Source organism: Aureobasidium pullulans, assembly GCF_000721785.1.
Source record: "Aureobasidium pullulans EXF-150 unplaced genomic scaffold scaffold_13, whole genome shotgun sequence".
Taxonomy (NCBI): Eukaryota; Fungi; Ascomycota; class Dothideomycetes; order Dothideales; family Saccotheciaceae; genus Aureobasidium; species Aureobasidium pullulans.
Window position 1 is genome coordinate 530914 of NW_021941033.1, and position 13444 is coordinate 544357.

The 13444-nt window shown below is 50.6% G+C and overlaps 4 protein-coding genes across 4 annotated transcripts; 1 reads left to right on the forward strand and 3 right to left on the reverse strand.

Annotated features, from left to right (window-relative positions):
* Positions 1–124: 124 nt before the first annotated feature.
* M438DRAFT_375874 (uncharacterized protein) lies at positions 125–787 on the reverse strand (the record flags this gene model as incomplete). Its single annotated transcript, XM_029908620.1, has 3 exons — positions 125–177; positions 229–680; positions 738–787. The coding sequence occupies 3 exons, from the start codon at positions 785–787 to the stop codon at positions 125–127; spliced, it is 555 nt and encodes a 184-aa protein (XP_029759023.1).
* Positions 788–1012: 225 nt separating this feature from the next.
* M438DRAFT_276932 (trafficking protein-like protein particle complex subunit 2) lies at positions 1013–1612 on the forward strand (the record flags this gene model as incomplete). The annotated part of the gene is made up of 2 exons (XM_029900885.1): positions 1013–1197; positions 1261–1612. 2 exons carry the CDS (start codon positions 1013–1015, stop codon positions 1610–1612), a joined length of 537 nt encoding a protein of 178 aa, XP_029759024.1.
* Positions 1613–8430: 6818 nt separating this feature from the next.
* On the reverse strand, positions 8431–10646 carry M438DRAFT_322132 (uncharacterized protein; the record flags this gene model as incomplete). Its single annotated transcript, XM_029902947.1, has 4 exons — positions 8431–9743; positions 9797–10015; positions 10065–10393; positions 10447–10646. The coding sequence occupies 4 exons, from the start codon at positions 10644–10646 to the stop codon at positions 8431–8433; spliced, it is 2061 nt and encodes a 686-aa protein (XP_029759025.1).
* Positions 10647–11304: 658 nt separating this feature from the next.
* On the reverse strand, positions 11305–12967 carry M438DRAFT_407015 (Nitrilotriacetate monooxygenase component A/pristinamycin IIA synthase subunit A; the record flags this gene model as incomplete). Its single annotated transcript, XM_029909879.1, has 4 exons — positions 11305–12368; positions 12425–12579; positions 12634–12843; positions 12898–12967. The coding sequence occupies 4 exons, from the start codon at positions 12965–12967 to the stop codon at positions 11379–11381; spliced, it is 1425 nt and encodes a 474-aa protein (XP_029759026.1). The 3' UTR covers positions 11305–11378.
* Between the last annotated feature and the right edge of the window lie 477 nt (positions 12968–13444).

Here is a 13444-nt window from a genome sequence, read left to right on the forward strand (position 1 = left end):
TGAGTAGGTAATAGAAATGGCAACATTCATTGATGTAATATTTTTGTACAAAACCTACAAGGCCAACCTGGGCCGAACGCCGCCCTATGCATAGAATATACAGAAAGTGATAAAAGAACATGGCCTAGAAACCGGGAGGGTTCAGGCGTTGAGAAACTCTGGTCCACTTGGGCAATTCTGAAGAGGTCAGTACGTGATGGTCGAAAGATGGAGCGAGTGATAACTCACTGTGAATGCCCTTTCTGTACTTCTTCTCCTTGCGGTCGAACATGGTGTACTTGTCTCTTGGCAGCATCTCGGCCTCGGTGGGCATCTCAGCCTTCCATCGCTCGATCAGCTTGATGGTGCCCATCTTTCTAGCCTGATCTCCAGTCATGGTGGCAGTGCCTGTGGGCAAACTTCCGCTCAGAATCTCGCCCTGCCTCGGGCCTCTACCATGTCTGCGGTCGTTGAGAGGAGTGTTTGCCTCTGCGTTGAGCATGCGCTGGCCCTGGGCGGTTTGAGCGAGCTCTTCGGTAGTGGCCTGGGTGGCGCCGATCCCCTTTGTGGCGGTAGTGGCGGGTGCTGACTGGATCTGTCTTTGGAGAGCGCTATCGAGGACGGAGACGATGTTATCGACGCGACGGAGGCGACGGCGCTGGCGCAGCTTCTGTGGTGCTGAAAGTCGCCATGGGATTTTCCTGCGGCGGAGTGTCAGTTCATCCGTGTCGCATGTGTCGCAATGAAAGAGCGCATACCATAGCAGGCCTCCTGATAGAGCCGAGGTGGGTTTGAATGCGCCGAACATGATTGTATATGATTGATGCTATGCGCTCACTGCCCGCCAATTCACAAAAGATTCGAGTCGTTGCTGATGCTTCGGAAGTGCCAAGACATTTCTCCGACCCTCCAATCGCAACTTCCTCTCCGCCAACCTGTCGCTGCCCCTGGAGTCAGTCATCACCTGGACGTCTTCATTACCATCAAACCCTTCGAATTGTCACAGCTTGAGCTCAGATATCCAGGCACCATAATGTCATACTATTTCACTATCATCGGCACGAGAGACAACCCTCTCTTCGAGCATGAATTTGGTACTTCCAAGGCTGGTGGAGACGGCATCGCCCGCTTTCGCGATGAGGCCAGACATATGAACCAGTTCATCGTTCACAGCAGTCTCGACATTGTGGAAGAAGTCCAGTGGGGAAACAACGGACTGTACGATTTTTCCATTCTCTTGAATACTTTATGATATTCATAAACTAATCACCATGTTTGTAGATATCTCAAAAACATCGACCGCTTTCAAAACAACCACATCCACTGCTTCATCACCGGCGGAAATGTCAAGTTCATGCTACTCATGAATCCCGATCCATCTTCCACTACTTATTCAACTTACCCAGCTGCTGCACCGCCACGACAACATCCATCTGTCACAGCCAGACAGAGCACGCTCCTTGCCAACAATCCTGGCAGTGCACAGACTGAGGAAGCAGTGAGGCAGTTCATGACTGATGTTTACGAAGCCTGGGTCAAGTGTATCATGAACCCTTTTTACACGGTCAATGCCCCTGTCACAAGTCCGGTCTTCAGGGGCCGTGTTGCTGGAGCAGCGAAGAAGTACCTTTGAGCTGCACACATGCATGCATGTGTATGCATGAACACCGTTGCGTCGAATCGATTTGAGAGCCGGGGGTTTCAAGCCACTCCTCGAGCCATCGCCACAATCAGTAACCAACTTGCTTGCTTGTTCCATACCGAACACTTCGACATTCGGACGAGGGAGGTCTAGATGCTCGGCCGTCTCCTACGACGGCCGTTCAACGTGCAGGCTTCTCAGGTCGCTTGTTGATGGGACGACCCTGGCTCAAATAACACGACTACAACTTGGATCAAATCCTACAACTGGAGCCTAATCAATGATTAGGGCTCTCTCGTTGAAAAGCTCGCAACTCTCATACGGTTTTGGAGAGACTACTTGTTACAGAAGGAATGTGTAAACTCGCCCGAGAACCATGCGCCAATCTCGGAAGCACATATTCTGCTGGGATACCTGTACTGCTATGTACCCCACCATGACCCACAGAGCCTCGCTGAAGGAGCCTGAGCACACCGTGACTATGATAGGACATGCCCTTCGTACGGCCGAGCGCTCTTTCGGGCTTCCATTTTCCACATATCGCGAACAAACGCCGTTCATAGTCGTAATCCTCCATCTATCGAATTCCGCCCTCCTCTCCGGACCCTTCAACAGTTCGCCGTGGAACGGTATTTGAGGATCAAAGTAATGGTTTCAAGATCGACTAGAGGATCATTGAGTCCTACGATGAGGCCTATCCAACATCCAACGGAAGACTCAAAGCCGAGACAGAAAGGGGTCGAGATTTGGGGTGTCTATATAATCATGTAGAGCGCCGCCCTCTTCTCTACAGCCTCTCAATCAGTCATTCATGGTGTTTTAGAGACTTGGTAGTGTTGTGCACGATGTAACTGAGCACTGTCCGGAGCAACAACTTCTTTCCACTCATACTGCTACGTACGCATCACCACCCAAAAAGACTCACTGGACCCACAGTGAGAACAACATGGCAGCCGCATATGGCCCTTGGTGCACTTGACCAGTGCCCACGACTCGACATTCATCCTCCTACTACCCCACCAAAGGCCAAACTTCGGCTTGAAGTCTTCGACCTTGAATGTTTGTTTAATCCCGCCCCATCGGACAGGCCGAAACAACACAGGTGGTCTTGTCAAGCTTGGCGATGAATGTTTGAGACCCACCGTCATTGTGATGTAGTCACGGGATCTCAATCGCAACGACCTGACTATTGTCGCGTGCGAACCATCTGCTTGGGATAGGATGACGAGAAGCTGTTGACAAGAGCATACCATAACTTTAACTCTTTACTTTCCTTCCTGCTGGGAGGAGTGAGAGAATCAGAATCCGAGTGCGAGACATCGCAAAGCCAAATGTCGCAGGTGGCGCATCGCTGAAGCCGTGTTACCTATAAGGTGGTAAAGTAGGCGTTGGAGCCCCATCTGCCTACCTTGCAGATCCCCTATAGATCCTTCAGCCACACGCAACGGCGGCTCAAGTGACAAGCCCGAGGATCACCGAACGTCAAATTTTGGAGAGAACGAGCTGTCGCTTAGAATTAGCGTCGCCGTTATACTGCAGGATTCCAGACAATATCCGACGATCCGGCCAAGCCGTGGGGGAACATCGACCTCACACCACCAATTGTCCTATCACACCTCATCGCCACAAACGACTTCTGCCAGTACAGCATGTGTTTGTTGTGAGAAATAAAACACGCCTTGGTATGCAGCCACAATGACGAGCAAACGATTATACCGATGGACCTGCATGGAAATCGAACCAGATGACTGGGACTGACGTCGTATTATTCTAACAATGCCTTCCATGCATTCGGATCCTATATCGAAAGCCCACCATTGGCAAGTATGCTTCAGGTCCTCAAGCATATGCACTTCTGCACTACTATCAATTTCAAGGTTCACATTAGATGCCCCGCCTACCTACCATATGACCCTCTTGTGGCGCCGCAGTGGGTATTCGAAGTCGACCATATAGAGGCAAGCGTGGGATTCACGTTCAAGGAACACGTTAACACGTTTAAGGATCACCGTGTCTTGCTTCCGCACCCGTCTGCCGGGATCCTAATCGTCATCTGTGCGGTCCACATACCTATCAAAATGATCAGGGTCTCCTGTCAAACGTCGATCTCTAGGGTTCGCTTCAATACTGATCATCCTCTTTGATATGCGTGTGCGTGGTAGAAGCTCCAACGCCCTCGCCGGACACCTGTCATCCCCGCTTCCTAGTCCTCTGTACCTGGTCCGTCGATAGACTATTTTGAGTGACATTCTGCTTGACACGTGCCGTCTCTTTACCTTTGCGTCCAGATCGATCGAGGAGTACTCCTAGGCATTACCGTGTTGGGTCCGACGGCTCAACAGGGTGTACGCTTTGTCGAAGACCTCATCATGGTCACTGCTTGGTAGACGGATGCTGTAAACCGTTGTCAGGATCACGCCTACTCTCTTCGTTCTTGTGCTGTCTTTCCTTACTGTCCAATCTTGTATGATCGCCGCCAATCTTCCTAGGGGTCTTACATTTGCCAACGGCGGTGATGCCGAATGCATACTCATACTGCGATGCACTTTGGTGACCACTCCACACAGAACCCGGCTGAGAGGGAGATGAGGGTCATTGTGATTTGAAACATTCTAATGAGAGGAGTCGATAGTCACAACGAAGACAATGCAGATCTGCCTCGTACGCAACAGCAATGGTAGATTGAATCACAACATGATTGCTCTCTGATGAGAGGTATATCAAGACGAACACTCCCCATCAAGTCCAGAATCATCACCCAGCGACTCACCTCTCCGACCACCGACTTGGTCATCTCCTTTCTTCTTTCATCTTGTCCTATCTTCAAACAACAAGATGCATATCGGCTTCGCAGCTATCACGCTGCTTCTGGCCAGCTCTTCGGCTATCCCTACCAAGAGACAGGCCCTCATTGACTCCATTGGAAGCTCCAGTCTTGATGATGTTGTCTCCAGCATTAGAGACAATGGTAACATTGAACTCCTTGGTGACCTGATTGAGGTTGCCATCAACGCTTTGTCGACCGAAGCAAGCGCTGTTGCCGAGTGTTACAACCCTTCTGCATCTTCTGCTGCAAACTCTGGATCATCAGGTTCGGGTTCAAGCTCAGGCTCAGGCTCAGGCTCAGGCTCAGGGTCTGGCTCAGTAGGAGCAGGAGTGGGTGGTAGTGCCGGATCAGGAACTGGTTCGTCCACAGATGCTGCTGCCGCCGCTGCTGCTTCCCAGCTGTCTTCCCTTCTCGACGGTGTTGCAGCCGCCGCAACTTCAGCTCCTGATGCCAACAATGGTGCATCTGGATCCGGACTCGGTGCTGCTGCCTCATCAGCTCTCAACTTCCTATCAGGCAACCCTTCCGTCACAGCCAGCCCCGAAATTTCTTCTCTGCTTAGCTCCATTGCTGCCAACACCGCCGGAGCCGCACTGCCCACAGCTGCTGCCTCTTCGCTGGTCGATGCTGCTTCTTCTGTTGCCGCGCAAGCTACGTCTGGTTCAAACGTCGGAAACGGAAATGGAGGTATCGGAGCAGGTATCGGTGCTGGTGTAGGAGTTTCGTCTCCCACCAACCCTGCTGTCTCTTCGCTGATTTCCTCCCTCTTGTCCGACCCCGCCGTTACTGCTGCCCCTGCTTTATCATCAGCCATCAGCTCCCTGGCCAATAACCCATCAGCATCTATTGGAGCCTCATTGTCTTCCGTCTTGAGCTCTATCGCTGCCAACCCAACAGCAACTCTTCCCTCAGGCGCCGTTAGCTCGCTCGTCGGCGCCATCTCATCGGGTATCAACAACCCTGGCAGTGCCACTTCTGCTGGATCTTCCGCTACTCCTATCGCTTGCCCCTTCACCAGCGCGTCTACCTACACGATTGCTGGATCTCAGTTCACCCGCTACTGCAACCAGTTCTACGGCGGTACCGTCTTGAACTTGGGTAACGCTCTATCGAAGAGACAAGCCATTGGTTCTCTGAACTCCTGCGCCACTGTCTGTGCAGCCAACGCTCGCTGTCTCGGAACAGCATACACTCCCAGCAGCGGTTCGTGTACTTTCTACAGCTCGCTCACCAACGGAGTTACTCGTAATGGCGTTCAATTCGCTCTCCGCTCGTCTGCCTCCTCTGGCATTCTACCTCCTGTCTCAGTCAGCGCCACTGGTGGAGCATCCGCAGGAGTGTCAGGCGGCGTTCCTACAGGCCTTATTTCCAGCCTTGCATCTGAGGCCGCTACAGCAACTGGTGTAATTGGAAGTCAGCTCTCTTCTCTCGTCTCTGAGCTTTCTACTGCCACCGGTATCAACACTGGTGCATTGAGCTCAATCCTCTCCGAGCTCCCTACTGCTACCAGTCTTCCTTCTGGTTTGATCTCTTCTGCAGTTGCAGACCCTGCCAACACTTCGAGACCTTCTATTCCTGGCGTTCTCACTTCAGTTGCGGCCACAGCCACCGGGGCTGTCTCTTCTCAATTGTCCTCTCTTATTTCTCAGATCTCGACTGGATCGCCTGTGGACACGAGCGCTTTAAGCAGCTTGATCTCCGCCTTGCCTACCGTTACATCTATCCCTACAAACATCATCAGTACTGGTGGAAACAACGGACTTACCAGCTCGAGAGTCTCCCTTCCCGGTTTCTCCTCTGTCGTAATTCCTCCAGTTTTGTCCTCTGCTATCAGTGATTTGACTTCTGTCGCCGCCACAGCCACGGGTGGCGTAGGCTCTCAGCTGTCGTCTCTCGCATCGCAGATCTCTACTGGTGGTTCAGTCGATACCAGCGCCCTTAGCAGTCTGATCTCTGGCCTGCCTACCGTCACCTCGGTACCAACTGGCATCATCACTTCTGCTGTCTCTGATGCATCTTCCGTCGCTTCTGATGTCTCGAGCATCCTCGCTTCGCTTACCAGCGGTATCGTTCCTACAAACGACATCCCCTCTAGCGTTCTTTCCTCCGAGCTTGCCGGTATTACTGCAACTTCTACCCGCTGTGGAGGCGCTAATCTGGACGTCTGTGTTACACTTGGAATTGGCAATGGTATCACCGTTGATCTCGGTCTCGGAATTGGCGGTGGAAATCCCACTTCTGCCCCTGTTTTCACCTCCGCTGTCCCAACCAACATTCCTGGAAACTCGATCACAGCCACAACTACCACCTGTGGAGCTTTGGCTTGCGCGACACTTGGCTTGGGAGAGCTAGGAACTGTGACTTTGGGAATCGGTGGCCCGTCCGGTGTTGCTGGTGTTGGTGCAACACTTCTTCCTGCTGACGCCTCAGCCTCCGCCCAAGTGACTCAGACGACCACTACCTGCGATTCAATTGCGTGCGCTACTATTGGGGTCGGTCCGCTAGCCACAATCACCCTGGGCCTGGGCTCTCCTTCTGGCCTCGTCGGTATTGGTGGTACCGTTTTGCCTTCCGCCTCAGCCATTGCCCAAGTCACCGCCACTCAAACCACCTGTGATTCTGTAGCCTGTCTGACACTTGGTGTCGGTCCGCTCGCCACTATTACACTCGGGGTGGGTAGCCCTTCAGGCGGCGTTATCGGCGTTGGTGGTACTGTTTTGCCCTCCGCTTCAGCCATTGCCCAGGTCACAGGAACTACGACAAGCTGCGATGCAACCGTGTGCGCGACAATTGGATTGGGACCGTTGGCCTCAATTACATTGGGAGTCGGCAGTCCTTCTGGAATTATTGGAGTTGGTGGCACTGTTTTGCCTTCCGCCTCAGCCATCGCCCAAGTCACCGCCACTCAAACCACCTGTGATTCTGTAGCCTGCCTGACACTCGGTGTCGGTCCGCTCGCCACTATTACATTGGGAGTGGGAAGTCCCTCTGGTGTGGTTGGTGTGAGCGCCGGAGTCCTTCCTTCAGCTTCCGCCCTGGCCCAGGTCACTGCCACTCAAACCAGCTGCGATTCGGTAGCCTGCCTGACACTCGGTGTAGGACCCCTCGCAACAGTCACATTGGGGGTCGGAAGCCCTAGCGGTCTTGTCGGTGTCAGTGCAGGTGTTTTGAACCCTACAACCACCGCTCCTGCCACTACAGCAGCCGCCTCAGCAGCCGCCTCAGCCAGACCCAGCCAGCTCACCACATCTTGCTCAGGATCAGGCCTTCTGAAGGTGTGTGCCACTCTGGGCCTTCTGAATGGCGTTACTGTCAACGCAAACGTCTTGCCCACCAGCGGACTGCTCGGTGCCAGTGTTGGAGCTCTCAACCTTCGCGAGGCTGTTCCTACCACTCTTGCCACCATTGCACGCAAGTAATCTTTGTCCGACACGACATGAGCACACATGATATGAATTAGGACTGAACATTTGGCGTTTCTATGGTTTGGGGTGGGCTTTCGAAGCCCAATATCTCGTATTTTCTTCCAATTACTTTCTTTCTATCTTCTATACTTGTACTAGTATTTTGTAGTTTTACATACCGACTTTGTATTACCTTTTCTACTTCATTTATCTTCTGCACCTAGTTTTCAATCTCCTTCCACTTGTTGATGGACATATCTCAAAAAAAGGGGAAAGTTTCTCTGCGAAATAGGTAAGAGCAACACTGCCTGGCAGCATTTCACCGCCTCTGGAGGCAGGTTTGCGTCTGTCAAAATGCACGATGGTTTTCAGCTTGTTCGAACTTTCCTTTGAGAGCAGAAATTTTTCGATCTCGCCTTGATGGCACATGCCCCTGTCGACTCCCTCGAGACTTACTCTGGAATGTGAAAAACAACATGCATCATAGCTATCTAAGTAAAGAGCAGTTGGACCGTGGAGATGACATATTCTAGTCGTCTTGTTCATTTCTAATCTACCTCTAACGTTCATTCATTCATTCATCCACTTTTACTCCACTCCTTCTGAACACCCTTGAACACCGTACCAATAACGAACCGTCCATCCCAAACCGGATAAACGATCACAGCCAACATGGCAGCGAAATGCCAAATAATCGCCACAGTCACCCAACCCTTGAAAAACGATGACGAGAAAATGTAATCTCGATACATAGGGACCGGCCATAATACAACCGTGACCAAGAGATTGAGGACGAAATAGCCAGCAGCGTAGGTTCTCCATTTCTTGATGTGGCGGATGGTCTGGTCGCTGAAAGGATGCACGATGTCGTCGAGACTTCCGGTGCGCGTTGAGATGGAAGGTGCTGGACTGACGAGACCGGCTTTTGCTTCTGCATCGATGGTGGGTTGGTGTTTCTCGTTGACCGGGCTGGAGTGTGCTGGAGATATCTTGGTGATGTCGTCTTTGCTGTCTTGAGGTGAGGGTAGAGAGGTACTGGGTTGACTGCTGTCCTCGATGAGGTCGATGCGAAGGAATTCTCTCCAGTCGAATTGGCTTGGTCGTGCCAGTGAGATGATGACTGAGAAAAGTGCTGGCGAGAAGAAAGATACAATGGCGCCATAGAGACCAGGTAACTGCTCTTGTGTCGTCTGAATGTCAATTTTTCCTCCCCAAACGTAAGACAGACTCAGCCATGTAGCAACACCAGAAGCTAATCCCAGTATAGGTGAGAGAATAGCAGCTGCCTTGGTCTGTCTTGACCAAAGAAGCGTCAACATCAGGGGGAAAATACCAGGGCAAGCAACAATGGGTCTAAAGTAAGTAGACCAATTGTTTGTCGCTCCAGCATATTGTAACATGATTGCAAAGGCTGCCATAAAACATCCGTGGCCCACAACGCCAATATGACTGACTTGAAGGACCTTTCGATCGGAAGCCTTGGGATTGATATAGGCGCGGTAGAAGTCCAAAGAAATGATACTGCTGACGGCAATGACCGAGGAAGATACGGTAGATGTGATGGCCATAAAGATCAGCACTAGGAGTCCAGTCGTTGCGCCTTGGCCAAGGAGAGAACGGAGTACGTATGGCATGACTAGACCGGAATTGACTTGAGTCTCTGTGAGTAGATTTGGGTAATCCCACCAGATGGGTGTCTTCTCGATGGCTCTTCCAGTCAAACCGATAATGGTACCGGTGCACCAAGGGACGGCAAGAATGACAACGCTGACAAGGTCGTAGGCAGGAACGACCGATTCGACCTCGGAAGCGAAACTCTTCTGCCAGAATGCCGTGTCCATGAGTACAAGTGCGAGGTTACCAAACTTGAGCACCAATCCGAAGAGCACAGCTGTAATTGTGTCAGCGAAAGCATTGGAACCAGGTAAAACTTCCAACACATACCCCTCTTAGACTTCATGGTCAGGAGAGATCCCATGTAGTTGCCCTCAATGTAGTCGTCTGCAGCCTTGACTTTCTGGTACAGACCAGAGATTCCACCAACGTGTTCATTTGTAAGCACTGCTAGAGAGAAATAGATCAACAAGATCAGGGCGATGGCAGTATGCAAATAATCGGTGATGAAGGTAGCTTTCAGCCCTCCCACAGCGGTATAGATGACAACTTCGATTTCGTCAGCATCCATAATCTAAGATCAACAATTTGTACTCACCTCCAGCAGGAATCAAGATACACGCAGCAATGACATGCATACCAGTCATTCCGGTAACCAGTTGTGCGCCTGCTAAAATCATGCTTCCACAACCAAAAATGTTGTTGATGAGATTCAACAAGATGAAGATGCAGTGAGCATATTTTCCATATCTCATACGCATGAACTCGAGCGACGTATGAGCGTAAGGAACTCTCAACTTAGCGACGATACCGAGTAAAGCCATCAAGGCAATCTGGAATGAGAGACCACTTGCCCACCAGACGGGTAGTGCAATGCCCCACTTGTAAGTGTAAGCCGCACATATGACACTCTCATTAATCCACATCCTAGGGACCATATTAGAATGTTCATCTGTATAGACACGCAGTATTGTACTCACCAACTTGAGAAAACAGCACTGGCTGTCAGACCGGTGCCTACCGATCTGTTGGCCACCATGAACATCTCAGACTGCTCGCTGTCTTCAGCAAGATATCTTTTCTGCACCCGCACAGCAGCGAGAATGATAAGACAAAACAATATCGACAAGCCAATAATAATGCCATAGCCATGAGCTTGATTGAGAAGAGCTTCTGCCATCTTGACTGTAGACCAAGTTGTGCCAACACCACATGTATCATGGGGATGTGTTATTGTTATACATCTTCCAAGTATGATTTGACGTCTGAATTTGGAGGGAGGTATCCACTACCGATTACTGACGTGCAAAACACCAGCGATGGGATCATCCTCAACACGGCAACATACGTGATAAACCTACATGTGTCCGCATGTAGAGTTTTTCACAAGGCTGACCGCACATGTGGAGAAATGGTAAGACATGCGAAGCGAAAACTCGGTTTGCTTATCTTCGAGGTCAAGCTTCTCCCATTCGTCCATCTGTCGTGGCAGTTGATGTGATATTCCGGGGCGATGGCGTTATGCGGCACACAGCAGTGATTTGGAAGCAATTATTCAGGCATCTCCGACTGCGGAAGGATTCCTATTCAGTGATCAGACATTCCCGTATGCTGAGATTGATCATACTCGTGGTTGAATGAATGCAGGAAGACTTTTGGAATGGTATCGTGTCCAATCAGAGCACGTCAAATTTCGGTAAATGGTATTGAGAACAGCAAAAATCACGTGAATCTACAGATCAACAGAAGATATTCCCACGTGGCTGCCATAAACTTTGGCTTGCTGCAGATTCCACCAGCTGTCTTGGGATGTACCAACGAGATCAAGTTCTCGGGTCCAGCAACCAGAGAGTCCGAATCTCAAAATAGTTTTTGAAGGTTACTATCAGTGTTCTACTTACACTGCGTCATCTCATTCTGCCTTCCAATGGAATGCAGCTGCCGGGTGATCTTGAGGCGGACGAGCAACACCCTTCTTGCCATACAAATTCTCTCTGTATGTGCCTCCAGGAACAGCATAGTCCTCCCAGAACAGACCTCTCTCTCTGAGTACCGGCAGCAAATGCTCAATGACCTCCTCGAATGTTCTTGGGAAGACAGAGTAAGCAATGTTGAAACCGTCAACATCAGCTTCACGAACCCATCGCTCCAACTCGTCAGCTACATGCTCAGCAGTGCCGATGACAGTTGCACCAAGACCTCCGACCTTGATATGATTGGCGACAGTATGCTTCGTCCACTTCGCGACATTTGGGGTAGCCTTTGACCAGCCCTCGACAGCTGATCTGACGGCGTTTGATTGAACATGGCGAAGCTCTTCATCATCACCATATTTGTCGAGGTCGATACCAGTCCAGCCACCGAACAAGGCACTTGCTCCGTCTTCAGATCCGTAGCTGAGATACTCTTTGTACTTTGCCTCTGCCTCTTCTTGAGTCTTGCCAATAATGGGACAGAGCAAAGTCAGAAATTTGATGCTTTTCGGATCGCGACCAAATTTGGCCTTGGCCAGAGCTCTGATTTCCGCGATATTCTTCGCAACCACCGAAGGACTGTGGCCTGCAACAAAGATAGCCTCTGCATTCTTGGCGCCAAACTCTTTGCCAGCTTTTGATGTTCCTGCTTGCAGAATGACCGGTGTACGTTGAGGCGAAGGTTGACAGATATGAGGGCCTGGTACGTTGTAGTACTTGCCGACGTGATCGATGGTACGAACAAGTGCTGGGTCGGTATAGATGATTTTCTCGCGATCGAGCTTTACTGCATCATCGCGCCAGGAAGACTGCCACAATTTGTATAATACTTCGATATACTCCTCTGCCATGGCATACCGGTCATCGTGTTCAGGTTGCTCGGTACGGCCGAGGTTTCTGGCTGCGGAGTCTAGGTAGCCAGTGACAACCTGGAAAAATGTGATCAGTATTTGTATTCAATCGGGGGTTGCAGCCGGAAACCCACGTTCCATCCAACGCGGCCACCGGAAAGATGATCGACAGTGCTCAAGCGTCTGGCGAGATGATATGGCTGCTCGTACGTGGTTGCCACAGTCACACCAAAACCAATGTTCTCGGTTGCTGCTGCCATAGCTGGTACTGTGGCCAAAGGCTCGTTGACTGGAAGTCCCGTGAGCTAGAAGTGACTTGTAGTGATATAAAGATATATCTTACCTGGCCATTGAGCACCAGAGATGATTGCCGGATCAGGGTTCTTCGGTCCCTTGTAGACATCATATGCGCCCAAGACATCGGCAATGAAAATGCCATGAAATTTGCCCTTTTCAAGCAATTGAGCGAGCTTGACCCAATGTTGAATCTTATTGAACTCAGTAGACTTGTCGTCGGGATGTCTCCATAGTCCAGGAGATTGATGACCGCTGCCTGGAGTTTGTTAGGATCAATCGTTGTGATTTTCAGAGCGAGAGCTCTACTTACAAGACTCTACAAATGCATTGAGAATAAGCTGCTTCTTAGCAGGAGTGCCGTTCGCGACTGCTTCAGTCATTGTGAATTGTTTCAGATAGTTTGAAAAGGTGAGATAGTAATCGAGCGTACCTTGGAAAAGAAATTGTGGGAACTTGCAGGATATATCCAAGCATCGTGAAATGCACGTCCTATCCGGTACCTTGATGGAGCTGTAAACATACGTGCCCGTGCTACAACCCCACCATCACGCAACGAAGAAAAGGCATAGCGTAATGTCGAGCGGGGTCGGAGGATATTACGATTGTTGAGGGTGATCCTCTTTCGCGGGGTGGTATCGCAAAGTATGTGTGTGGATTATCAAAGGTGCAATAACACGTGCACTTGTGGGATATGGCGTGCTTGTATCAGATTAAACACAACGTGAAAAGAACGCATGTAATCCGCGTGGGAAGGTACAGGCGACTGGGTTCACGTCAGTCGTGCCAAAACTGTGGGAAGGAATGTTGGACTGGCCTTTGATCACGAAGTCTGTTCTGATCATACTGGTTGACATTCA